Source organism: Salvelinus namaycush, chromosome 16 (assembly GCF_016432855.1).
Source record: "Salvelinus namaycush isolate Seneca chromosome 16, SaNama_1.0, whole genome shotgun sequence".
Classification (NCBI taxonomy): domain Eukaryota; kingdom Metazoa; phylum Chordata; class Actinopteri; order Salmoniformes; family Salmonidae; genus Salvelinus; species Salvelinus namaycush.
The window spans coordinates 44,902,008-44,915,775 of record NC_052322.1 but is presented as its reverse complement, the minus strand read 5'-3'; the positions used below and the strand labels follow the sequence as shown (position 1 = coordinate 44,915,775).

The 13,768-nt window shown below is 43.5% G+C and overlaps 1 protein-coding gene across 1 annotated transcript; it reads left to right on the top strand.

Annotated features, from left to right (window-relative positions):
* Positions 1 to 8,534: 8,534 nt before the first annotated feature.
* LOC120061486 (proline-rich protein 36-like) lies at positions 8,535 to 11,683 on the top strand. The gene is made up of 2 exons (XM_039011333.1): positions 8,535 to 8,579; positions 10,476 to 11,683. Exon 2 carries the CDS (start codon positions 10,512 to 10,514, stop codon positions 11,325 to 11,327), a length of 816 nt encoding a protein of 271 aa, XP_038867261.1. The 5' UTR covers positions 8,535 to 8,579; positions 10,476 to 10,511; the 3' UTR covers positions 11,328 to 11,683.
* Positions 11,684 to 13,768: the final 2,085 nt, after the last annotated feature.

Genomic DNA, 13,768 nt, shown 5'->3' with positions numbered 1-13,768 from the left:
ACATGTTTTTCATGGGCATAGCAAACGTGGTTTTTCAAGATAACATGTTTTTCATGGGCATGGCAAACGTGGTTTTTCAACAGAACATGTTTTTCATGGGCATAGCAAATGTGGTTTTCAAGATAACATGTTTTTCATGGGCATAGCAAATGTGGTTTTCAAGATAACATGTTTTTCATGGGCATGGCAAACGTGGTTTTTCAAGATAACATGTTTTTCATGGGCATAGCAAACGTGGTTTTTCAACATAACATGTTTTTCATGGGCATGGCAAATGTGGTTTTTCAACATAACATGTTTTTCATGGCCATGGCAAATGTGGTTTTTCAACATAACATGTTTTTCATGGGCATGGCAAACGTGGTTTTTCAACATAACATGTTTTTCATGGGCATAGCAAACGTGGTTTTTCAAGATAACATGTTTTTCATGGGCATGGCAAATGTGGTTTTTCAACATAACATGTTTTTCATGGGCATAGCAAACGTGGTTTTTCAAGATAACATGTTTTTCATGGGCATGGCAAATGTGGTTTTTCAACATAACATGTTTTTCATGGGCATAGCAAACGTGGTTTTTCAAGATAACATGTTTTTCATGGGCATGGCAAACGTGGTTTTTCAACATAACATGTTTTTCATGGGCATGGCAAACGTGGTTTTTCAACATAACATGTTTTTCATGGGCATAGCAAATGTGGTTTTCAAGATAACATGTTTTTCATGGGCATGGCAAACGTGGTTTTTCAAGATAACATGTTTTTCATGGGCATAGCAAACGTGGTTTTTCAACATAACATGTTTTTCATGGGCATAGCAAATGTGGTTTTTCAAGATAACATGTTTTTCATGGGCATGGCAAACGTGGTTTTTCAAGATAACATGTTTTTCATGGGCATGGCAAACGTGGTTTTTCAAGATAACATGTTTTTCATGGGCATGGCAAACGTGGTTTTTCAAGATAACATGTTTTTCATGGGCATGGCAAACGTGGTTTTTCAACATAACATGTTTTTCATGGGCATAGCAAACGTGGTTTTTCAAGATAACATGTTTTTCATGGGCATGGCAAACGTGGTTTTTCAACAGAACATGTTTTTCATGGGCATAGCAAATGTGGTTTTCAAGATAACATGTTTTTCATGGGCATAGCAAATGTGGTTTTCAAGATAACATGTTTTTCATGGGCATGGCAAACGTGGTTTTTCAAGATAACATGTTTTTCATGGGCATAGCAAACGTGGTTTTTCAACATAACATGTTTTTCATGGGCATGGCAAATGTGGTTTTTCAACATAACATGTTTTTCATGGGCATGGCAAATGTGGTTTTTCAACATAACATGTTTTTCATGGGCATGGCAAACGTGGTTTTTCAACATAACATGTTTTTCATGGGCATAGCAAACGTGGTTTTTCAAGATAACATGTTTTTCATGGGCATGGCAAATGTGGTTTTTCAACATAACATGTTTTTCATGGGCATAGCAAACGTGGTTTTTCAAGATAACATGTTTTTCATGGGCATGGCAAATGTGGTTTTTCAAGATAACATGTTTTTCATGGGCATGGCAAACGTGGTTTTTCAACATAACATGTTTTTCATGGGCATGGCAAACGTGGTTTTTCAACAGAACATGTTTTTCATGGGCATAGCAAACGTGGTTTTTCAACATAACATGTTTTTCATGGGCATGGCAAACGTGGTTTTTCAAGATAACATGTTTTTCATGGGCATAGCAAACGTGGTTTTTCAACATAACATGTTTTTCATGGGCATGGCAAACGTGGTTTTTCAACATAACATGTTTTTCATGGGCATGGCAAACGTGGTTTTTCAACAGAACATGTTTTTCATGGGCATAGCAAACGTGGTTTTTCAACATAACATGTTTTTCATGGGCATAGCAAACGTGGTTTTTCAAGATAACATGTTTTTCATGGGCATGGCAAACGTGGTTTTTCAAGATAACATGTTTTTCATGGGCATGGCAAACGTGGTTTTTCAAGATAACATGTTTTTCATGGGCATAGCAAATGTGGTTTTCAAGATAACATGTTTTTCATGGGCATGGCAAACGTGGTTTTTCAACATAACATGTTTTTCATGGGCATAGCAAACGTGGTTTTTCAAGATAACATGTTTTTCATGGGCATGGCAAACGTGGTTTTTCAAGATAACATGTTTTTCATGGGCATAGCAAATGTGGTTTTCAAGATAACATGTTTTTCATGGGCATAGCAAATGTGGTTTTCAAGATAACATGTTTTTCATGGGCATGGCAAACGTGGTTTTTCAAGATAACATGTTTTTCATGGGCATAGCAAACGTGGTTTTTCAAGATAACATGTTTTTCATGGGCATGGCAAATGTGGTTTTTCAAGATAACATGTTTTTCATGGGCATGGCAAACGTGGTTTTTCAACATAACATGTTTTTCATGGGCATGGCAAATGTGGTTTTTCAACATAACATGTTTTTCATGGGCATGGCAAATATGGTTTTTCAACATAACATGTTTTTCATGGGCATGGCAAACGTGGTTTTTCAACAGAACATGTTTTTCATGGGCATAGCAAACGTGGTTTTTCAACAGAACATGTTTTTCATGGGCATAGCAAACGTGGTTTTTCAAGATAACATGTTTTTCATGGGCATGGCAAACGTGGTTTTTCAAGATAACATGTTTTTCATGGGCATAGCAAATGTGGTTTTTCAAGATAACATGTTTTTCATGGGCATGGCAAACGTGGTTTTTCAAGATAACATGTTTTTCATGGGCATGGCAAACGTGGTTTTTCAAGATAACATGTTTTTCATGGGCATAGCAAATGTGGTTTTCAAGATAACATGTTTTTCATGGGCATGGCAAACGTGGTTTTTCAACATAACATGTTTTTCATGGGCATAGCAAATGTGGTTTTCAAGATAACATGTTTTTCATGGGCATGGCAAACGTGGTTTTTCAACATAACATGTTTTTCATGGGCATAGCAAACGTGGTTTTTCAAGATAACATGTTTTTCATGGGCATGGCAAATGTGGTTTTTCAAGATAACATGTTTTTCATGGGCATGGCAAATGTGGTTTTTCAACATAACATGTTTTTCATGGGCATGGCAAATGTGGTTTTTCAACATAACATGTTTTTCATGGGCATGGCAAACGTGGTTTTTCAACATAACATGTTTTTCATGGGCATAGCAAACGTGGTTTTTCAAGATAACATGTTTTTCATGGGCATGGCAAATGTGGTTTTTCAACATAACATGTTTTTCATGGGCATAGCAAACGTGGTTTTTCAAGATAACATGTTTTTCATGGGCATGGCAAATGTGGTTTTTCAAGATAACATGTTTTTCATGGGCATGGCAAACGTGGTTTTTCAACATAACATGTTTTTCATGGGCATGGCAAACGTGGTTTTTCAACAGAACATGTTTTTCATGGGCATAGCAAACGTGGTTTTTCAACATAACATGTTTTTCATGGGCATGGCAAACGTGGTTTTTCAAGATAACATGTTTTTCATGGGCATAGCAAACGTGGTTTTTCAACATAACATGTTTTTCATGGGCATGGCAAACGTGGTTTTTCAACATAACATGTTTTTCATGGGCATGGCAAACGTGGTTTTTCAACAGAACATGTTTTTCATGGGCATAGCAAACGTGGTTTTTCAACATAACATGTTTTTCATGGGCATAGCAAACGTGGTTTTTCAAGATAACATGTTTTTCATGGGCATGGCAAACGTGGTTTTTCAAGATAACATGTTTTTCATGGGCATAGCAAATGTGGTTTTTCAAGATAACATGTTTTTCATGGGCATGGCAAACGTGGTTTTTCAAGATAACATGTTTTTCATGGGCATGGCAAACGTGGTTTTTCAAGATAACATGTTTTTCATGGGCATAGCAAATGTGGTTTTCAAGATAACATGTTTTTCATGGGCATGGCAAACGTGGTTTTTCAACATAACATGTTTTTCATGGGCATAGCAAATGTGGTTTTTCAAGATAACATGTTTTTCATGGGCATGGCAAACGTGGTTTTTCAACATAACATGTTTTTCATGGGCATAGCAAATGTGGTTTTTCAAGATAACATGTTTTTCATGGGCATGGCAAATGTGGTTTTTCAAGATAACATGAACCAGTATTCAGAATGACTGCCAGGGAAGATTGTTTACTGACCACAGGAGGCTACTGAGGGGAGGACGGCTCATAATAAATGGCTGGAATGGAGTGAATGAAATGGTATTGAAAACATTGAAACGTGTTCGATGCCGTTCCACTTATGCCGCTCCAGCCATTACTATGAGCCCGTCCTCCCCAATTAAGGTGCCACCAGCCGTCTGTGTTATTGAGACTAGATAATTGATATAGACTGGAACAGCCATCTCAGTAACGGGTGCAATACGTCCATCTACTAACAGACTAGATTTGTTTTGATAAAGGTCGCTATTTATTGTGTAGCATGATTAATCAACCAATCAAAGTAGATGCAAAAACACAGGTATTGAAACAAACAATTCTGAAAATCAACCTGCTGGTAAGTAGGACAATGAAAAGGCTGTTTTGAACAAATAGGAATATTTTACTGAACAAACTTGTTGAAATTCAACTGACTTTGAGTTTGTTGAGTAAACACACATTAGCTCAGTGTTTGTCCTTTTGGAATCCACTCAACTCAGAATAATGCTGACTAAGCAATTGCTGTGTGTGTGTGTGTGTGTGTGTGTGTGTGTGTGTGTGTGTGTGTGTGTGTGTGTGTGTGTGTGTGTGTGTGTGTGTGTGTGTGTGTGTGTGTGTGTGTGTGTGTGTGTGTGTGTGTGTGTGTGTGTGTGTGTGTTCCGTGCGTGCGCGTACATGTGTGCGTGCCTTTGGCAAACAAGGTGGAAACTACAGACATGATGAGATATTTCATCTTATATTAGATCTGACACAAAGACGTTACAGGACAGGAGAAAGATATATAGATTTTAACAAAAGGCAGGGAAATCCTGAACAGATCAATAGATATTTTATATATAATGTAAGATTATAAAAAAGTTAAAAGGCATGGACTACATACTAGCGGTTAAAATTGACAATTGTGTCAAGTTCATTCATAAAAATGTTAAACAGAATGCAGACTCCTGTACGTTGTGAAGAATCTAATGGAACCTTTAATGAGGAAATGTCTGAGAATACACTTTTGGAAATATGACTCATAACTGAGATTAGGTTCCTCCTCAAAGGATAAAATAACAATGATTGCCAGGTCACCGTAATCCGCCTCTTGATTGACTCCCCTCTAGTTTGGGATGGAGACACAGCGGTCACACTTAGGAGCAGTCAGGTGTTTGTCACAAGTTAATGTGAGGGAGAATGAGAAAGTACCGTGGTTCAGTCCACAGTGATGATAATGGTTCCCATGCTGTATGTTTATATATCACCGACCTGGGGGTTCTGTTTATATAGGGGTTTATAGCACACCTGGAGCTCTAGAGTGGACTGGGTGTTTACACTGCCAAAGTCAAAATGTCAATGTCAAAATGGATCACAGGTGTTTTTAACAACGTGGGTTTCCCGGTACTGACCTGCACACAACACTTTCCATCTGATGTTCCCCTCAGACCATACCCATGGTGCACTCATTACCCCTCAGACCATACCCATGGTGCACTCATTACCCCTCAGATCATACCCATGGTGCACTCATTACCCCTCAGATCATACCCATGGTGCACTCATATCCTGCAGTTACGGACGGTGAAATTGCCGTACCAGGCGGTGATACAGCCTTATGCTCTCAGTCGTACATCTGTAAAAGTTTGTGTGGGTCTTAGGGGCCAAGCCGAATTTATTCCGCCTCCTGTGGTTAAAGAGGTGCTGTTGTGTCTTCTTCACCATGCTGTCTGTGTGTGGTGGACCATTTCAGATCGTCAGTGATGTGTACGCCGAGGAACTTAAAGATGTTCACCTTCTCCACTGCGGCTCCGTTGATGTGGATAGGGGCGTGCTCCCTCTGATGTCTCCTGAAGTCGATGATCAGCTCCTTCATTTTGTTGACATTGAGGGAGAGGTTATTTTCCTGGCACCACTCTGCCAGGGTCCTCACCTCCTCTCTGTAGGCCGTCTCGTCATTGTTGCTAATCAGGCCTACCACTGTTGTGTCAACTGCAAACTTCATAATTGAGTTGGAGGCGTGCATGGCCACGCATTCACGGTTGAACAGGGAGTACAGGAGGGGGCTGAGCACGCACCTTTGTGAGGCCCCAGTGTTGAGGATCATTGTAGTGGAGGTGTTGTTGCCTACCTTCACCACCTGGGGGCAGTCCATCAGGAAGTCCAGGGTGGGGTTCAGACCCAGGTCCCCGAGCTTAATGAAGGGCTTGGAGGGTACTATGGTGTTGAACGCTGAACTGTAGTCAATGAACAGAGTTCTTACATAGGTATTCCTCTTGTCCAGATGGGATAGGGCAGTGTGCAGTGTGATGGCTGATTGCATCATCCATGGATCTATTGGCACAGTATGCAAATTGCAGTGGGTCAGGACCTCCCCACCTGCCACCTCAGTGCTGTGGCTCAGGAAACCCTTGTCATAACCTGTAATACTGTCTTCATTATAAAGACCTTTGAACCCTGCCCACTCAACACATTTAACAACCCCATGCCATCAGACAACCCCATACTAAGACATGTCTGCACCTGGGACACAGAGACCTGGTTCAGGGTGGCCAAGCAGGTGCGGATTCCAGTCACCCTCTTCATTCTCCCCCCAAGGTCCACCAGGTGAATGTAGTGGGTTCCATAAGTGTCAATGAACTGCTGGTACGGCTCACTGCTGTTGGACGTGTACTCCGTTGGGAGAGAAGCTATGTACCGCTGGTGGGTCTACTGGAATCTAGGAGATGGAAAAGAGCAAGGGTACTGTGAGGGTGGATGGTGTTGACATGGTACTGTGAGGGTGGGTATTGTTGACAGGGTACTGTGAGGGTGGATGGTGTTGACAGGGTACTGTGAGGGTAGGTGGTGTTGAAATGGTACTGTGAGGGTAGGTGGTGTTGAAATGGTACTGTGAGGGTAGGTGGTGTTGAAATGGTACTGTGAGGGTAGGTATTGTTGACGGGGTACTGTGAGGGTGGATGGTGTTGAAATGGTACTGTGAGGTTGGGTGGTGTTGACAGGGAACTGTGAGGTTGGGTGTTGTAGACAGGGTACTGTGAGCGTGGGTGGTGTTGACAGGGTACTGTGAGGGTGGGTGGTGTTGACAGGGTACTGTGAGGGTGGGTGGTGTTGACAGGGTACTGTGAGGTTGGGTGTTGTTGACAGGGTACTGTGAGGGTGGGTGTTGTTGACAGGGTACTGTGAGGGTGGGTGGTGTTGACAGGGTACTGTGAGGGTGGGTGTTGTTGACAGGGTACTGTGAGGGTGGGTGGTGTTGACAGGGTACTGTGAGGGTGGATGGTGTTGACAGGGTACTGTGAGGGTAGGTGGTGTTGAAATGGTACTGTGAGGGTAGGTATGGTTGACAGGGTACTGTGAGGGTGGATGGTGTTGAAATGGTACTGTGAGGGAGGGTGTTGTTGACAGGGAACTGTGAGGTTGGGTGTTGTAGACAGGGTACTGTGAGGGTGGGTGTTGTTGACTGGGTACTGTGAGCGTGGGTGTTGTTGACAGGGTACTGTGAGGGTGGGTGGTGTTGACAGGGTACTGTGAGGGTGGGTGTTGTTGACAGGGTACTGTGAGGGTGGGTGGTGTTGACAGGGTACTGTGAGGGTGGGTGGTGTTGACAGGGTACTGTGAGGGTGGGTGTTGTTGACAGGGTACTGTGCGGGTGGGTCGTGTTGACAGGGTACTGTGAGGGTGGGTGGTGTTGACAGGGTACTGTGAGGGTGGGTGTTGTTGACAGGGTACTGTGAGGGTGGGTGTTGACAGGGTACTGTGATGGTGGGTGGTGTTGACAGGGTACTGTGAGGGTGGGTGGTGTTGACAGGGTACTGTGAGGGTGGGTGTTGTTGACAGGGTACTGTGAGGGTGGGTGGTGTTGACAGGGTACTGTGAGGGTGGGTGTTGTTGACAGGGTACTGTGATGGTGGGTGTTGTTGACAGGGTACTGTGAGGGTAGGTGGTGTTGACAGGGTACTGTGATGGTGGGTGTTGTTGACAGGGTACTGTGAGGGTGGGTGTTGTTGACAGGGTACTGTGAGGGTGGGTGTTGTTGACAGGGTACTGTGAGGGTGGGTGGTGTAGACAGTGTTTGTTGTTATTGTTTGCTATGAAGAAATGACAATGTCTCAATGTAATAAATTGCATCAGTTACCAAATTAGTCACCCTAGAATATCTCTGTTCTCTTTTCTATCCACACACAGTGATCTCTGTGTCCTCCTCCCCTCTTTTTATAGGAAAGGAACAAAAGCACTAAACTTAGTGTTATCCTCCTTCTCAAGATAGCAAATGTTTGAGCTTTAATTTTATCTCAATGTTTAGCTGCACAATCCAATGTGCAGATGAGAATGACAGTGTTGTTTTATTCTTTTCAGATTATTAATAGGATGGTGTGTAAGGACCGACGCCGGACAGGAGAAGCAGGTACGGGGAGGCAAACATTTAATAGGGAACAGACATAGAACACGACAGGAACAGCGTCAGCACACGGGTAAACGAGGACATATGACAAACATCAGTAATAGAGTTCAGCTGAGTCCAATGAGCGCAGATGCGCGTGACGGGGAAAGGCAGGTGTGCGTACTGCTGGTGGCTTGATCGCGTAATCCTGGAGAGCCTGGCGCCCTCGAGCGCCAGCGGCAGGAAGAGCTGGAACAGGCGTGACAGTATCCCCCCCCCCCCCCCCCTCCTAGGGGCGCCACCTGGCATCCCGCCTGGGCGAGCCGGCCGAGACATGGGCGCTGGGCAAGCAGGCTGGGAGAGGGGGAAGAAGAGCGGGAAGAAGAGCGGGAGGAAGAGCGGGAGGAAGAGCGGAAGCACACGTGACATAGTGTGTCAGTGTTTACAGAATGCCACAGTGAGAAGGGTTTATCATATCGTAGAGCATGTTTTTTCTTTGTCATTATGGAGTATTGTGTGTAGATTGATGAGCGGGGGGGACGGGACGATTTAATCAATTTTAGAATAAGGCTGTAAAGTTTCAAAACATGGAAAACGTCCACCAGAGCTGTTTCCAGAGAATTGAATGTTCATTTGTCTACCATAAGCCGAGAATTTGTCAGTATGTTCAACCGGCCTCACAACTGCAGACCACGCGTAACCACACCAGCCCATAACCTCCACATCCGTCTTCTTCACCTGCGGGATCATCTGTGACCAGCCACCCGGACAGCTGATGAAACTGTGGGTTTGCACAAATGAAGAATTTCTGAACAAACTGTCAGGGAAGCTCATCTGCGTGCTTGTCGTCCTCACCAGGGTCTTGACCTGACTGCTGTTCCGCGTCGGAACCAACTGCGGAACCAACTTCAGTGGGCAAATGCTCACTTTTGATGGCCACTGGCAAGCTGGAGAAGTGTGCTCATCACGGCTGAATCCCGGTTTCAACTGTACCGTGCGAGCGGTTTGCTGATGTCAACGTTGTGAACAGAGTGCCCCATGGTGGCGGTGGGGTTTATGGTATGGGGCAGGCATAAGCTACGGACAACTAACACAACTGCATTTTATCAATGGCAATTTGAATGCACAGAGATACTCTGATGAGATCCTGAGGCCCATTGTTGTGCTATTCATCCGTTGCCAACACCTCATGTTTCAGCATGATAATTCACAGCCCCATGTCGCAAACATCTGTACACATTTCCTGGAAGCTGAAAAAGTCCCAATTCTTCCATGGCCTGCATACTCACCAGACATGTAACCCATTGAGCATGTTTAGGATGCTCTGGATTGACGTGTACGACAGTGTGTTCCAGTTCCTGACAATATCCAGCAACTTCACACAGCCATTGAGGAGGAGTGGGACAACATTCCACAGGCCACAATCAACAGCCTGATCAACTCTATGTGAGGGAGATATGTCACACTGTATGAGGCAAATAGTAGTCACACCAAATACTGACTGGTTTTCTGATCCATGCCCCTACTTTTTTTTTTTAAAGGTATCTGTGACCAACAAATACATATCTGTATTCCCAGTCGTGTAAAATCCATAGATTAGGGCCTAATGAATACTTAAATTGACTGATTTCCTATGATCTGTAACTCAGTAAACTCTGTTGTATGTTGCATTTATATTTTGTTCAGTGTATGTTACAGAGACATTTAACATTGTTGGAGACATGAATGTGGGTTGTACTCAACTCGTTACACAATGAACTGTGGGTAACATTACACTCTTTGTGGTTACAATGTATAATTACAAAAGTATATTCATTCATTTTCATGAATCGTAGGATGTTCTTAAAGGCGAAATGAAGAAAAGAAGAAAAGAAAACAAACATGAAATGGTTCAGTAATATTGTGGCTCCCCTGCTCCAGGTTTACAGAACACCCCCCCTGGAGAACACCACAGCTATGCCCGTGGCTCCCCTGCTCCAGGTTTACAGAACACCCCCCCTGGAGAACACCACAGCTATGCCCGTGGCTCCCCTGCTCCAGGTTTACAGAACACCCACCCTGGAGAACACCACAGCTATGCCCGTGGCTCCCCTGCTCCAGGTTTACAGAACACCCACCCTGGAGAACACCACAGCTATGCCCGTGGCTCCCCTGCTCCAGGTTTACAGAACACCCCCCCTGGAGAACACCACAGCTATGCCCGTGGCTCCCCTGCTCCAGGTTTACAGAACACCCCCCCTGGAGAACACCACAGCTATGCCCGTGGCTCCCCTGCTCCAGGTTTACAGAACACCCCCCCTGGAGAACACCACAGCTATGCCCGTGGCTCCCCTGCTCCAGGTTTACAGAACACCCCCCCTGGAGAACACCACAGCTATGCCCGTGGCTCCCCTGCTCCAGGTTTACAGAACACCCACCCTGGAGAACACCACAGCTATGCCCGTGGCTCCCCTGCTCCAGGTTTACAGAACACCCCCCCTGGAGAACACCACAGCTATGCCCGTGGCTCCCCTGCTCCAGGTTTACAGAACACCCCCCCTGGAGAACACCACAGCTATGCCCGTGGCTCCCCTGCTCCAGGTTTACAGAACACCCCCCCTGGAGAACACCACAGCTATGCCCGTGGCTCCCCTGCTCCAGGTTTACAGAACACCCCCCCTGGAGAACACCACAGCTATGCCCGCGGCTCCCCTGCTCCAGGTTTACAGAACACCCCCCCTGGAGGTCATTGTCATGTTCCCCTGGGTCCTTATCCCACACCTGGAGCTCTAGAGAGGACTGGGTGTTTACATAGTCAAAGTTGAAATGTGTATGCCAAAGTGGATCATAGGTAGTGATCCAGCGGGTCTGCCTGTGCTGACCTGAACACCACAGTTTGACGTAACCCTCCGGTTCGGCCATCCAATCACCCCTCAGACTAAGTCCATGGTCCACATACAGTCGACTGTTAGTTGCCTCTTCCTGTCTGCAGGGGGCAGCAATCACCACACAGGTTGGGTGAACTCACCACACAGGTTGGGTGAACTCACCACACAGAGTGTGTGTTCTATTTTGTTTTTCTCAATCCCACTGTCTATCACATATTGACTAAATAGCGGCTCTGTGATTATCACTTACCTTATTGTCATTAACCGACCCATACAGTGGATACAGCGAGAAGGACATGATGTCTGGAAACCTTTTGAAGACTGTTCCGACTTTTAATTTGCATTTTTTTTTTTAATATTAGGCTGTTTAAAAATGGGGTATGCTTTATGCAGTGTATTACCGTTTAGCAAAATGTGAAAAAGAACATTTATAGTAAAACATTTTTATATACAGTATATATATTACATTTGTTCTTCCTCTCCCCATCGTTAAATTACTTTTAATACTCACAGATCTTCAATATCTCGGTGCTCTCTCATTTCTCACCACAAAATGATCTGTGCTCTTTGTCTCTCTCATAAAGAGTGCAAAGACTCTAAACAACTGTAGGTAGTTATCTATCTTATCAGGATATAAGCTACATGAGTCCAAAGGTTACATAATCACATATTTAACTACAGTATACCTCAAGATCAAAAGCACAAATGTACATGATGAAAAGATACAATGTTTAACCCAGTGCATGTAGCCTAATGGTGGTGGGACTGTTGATGGTATAGATCTACAGAATGCCACTTCAAGGAGGACAAAGGGCTGTCCTGAGTAGTCTGTATAGTGAGAGGATAGAAGCTGTTATCAGTAATAGTAGTCTGTATGGTGAGAGGATAGAAGCTGGTATCAGTAATAGTAGTAGTAGTCTGTATAGTGAGAGGATAGAAGCTGTTATCAGTAATAGTAGTCTGTATAGTGAGAGGATAGAAGCTGTTATCAGTAATACTAGTCTGTATGGTGAGAGGATAGAAGCTGTTATCAGTAATAGTAGTAGTAGTCTGTATAGTGAGAGGATAGAAGCTGTTATCAGTAATAGTAGTCTGTATAGTGAGAGGATAGAAGCTGTTATCAGTAATACTAGTCTGTATGGTGAGAGGATAGAAGCTGTTATCAGTAATAGTAGTCTGTATAGTGAGAGGATAGAAGCTGATATCAATAATAGTAGTCTGTATAGTGAGAGGATAGAAGCTGTTATCAGTAATAGTAGTAGTAGTCTGTATGGTGAGAGGATAGAAGCTGTTATCAGTAATACTAGTCTGTATGGTGAGAGGATAGAAGCTGTTATCAGTAATAGTAATAGTAGTCTGTATGGTGAGAGGATAGAAGCTGTTATCAGTAATAGTAATAGTAGTCTGTATGGTGAGAGGATAGAAGCTGTTATCAGTAATAGTAGTAGTAGTCTGTATAGTGAGAGGATAGAAGCTGTTATCAGTAGTAGTAGTCTGTATAGTGAGAGGATAGAAGCTGTTATCAGTAGTAGTAGTCTGTATAGTGAGAGGATAGAAGCTGTTATCAGTAATAGTAGTAGTAGTCTGTATGGTGAGAGGATAGAAGCTGTTATCAGTAATACTAGTCTGTATGGTGAGAGGATAGAAGCTGTTATCAGTAATAGTAGTAGTAGTCTGTATGGTGAGAGGATAGAAGCTGGTATCAATAATAGTAGTAGTGGTTTTCTTGGTGAGAGGATAGAAGCTGTTATCAATAATAGTAGTAGTGGTTTTCTTGGTGAGAGGATAGAAGCTGGTATCAATAATAGTAGTAGTAGTCTGTATAGTGAGAGGATAGAAGCTGTTATCAGTAATAGTAGTAGTAGTCTGTATGGTGAGAGGATAGAAGCTGTTATCAGTAATACTAGTCTGTATGGTGAGAGGATAGAAGCTGTTATCAGTAATACTAGTCTGTATGGTGAGAGGATAGAAGCTGTTATCAGTAATAGTAGTCTGTATGGTGAGAGGATAGAAGCTGGTATCAGTAATAGTAGTAGTAGTCTGTATAGTGAGAGGATAGAAGCTGTTATCAGTAGTAGTAGTCTGTATAGTGAGAGGATAGAAGCTGTTATCAGTAATAGTAGTAGTAGTCTGTATGGTGAGAGGATAGAAGCTGTTATCAGTAATAGTAGTAGTAGTCTGTATGGTGAGAGGATACAAGCTGTTATCAGTAATAGTAGTCTGTATGGTGAGAGGATAGAAGCTGTTATCAGTAATAGTAGTCTGTATGGTGAGAGGATAGAAGCTGTTATCAGTAATAGTAGTCTGTATGGTGAGAGGATAGAAGCTGGTATCAATAATAGTAGT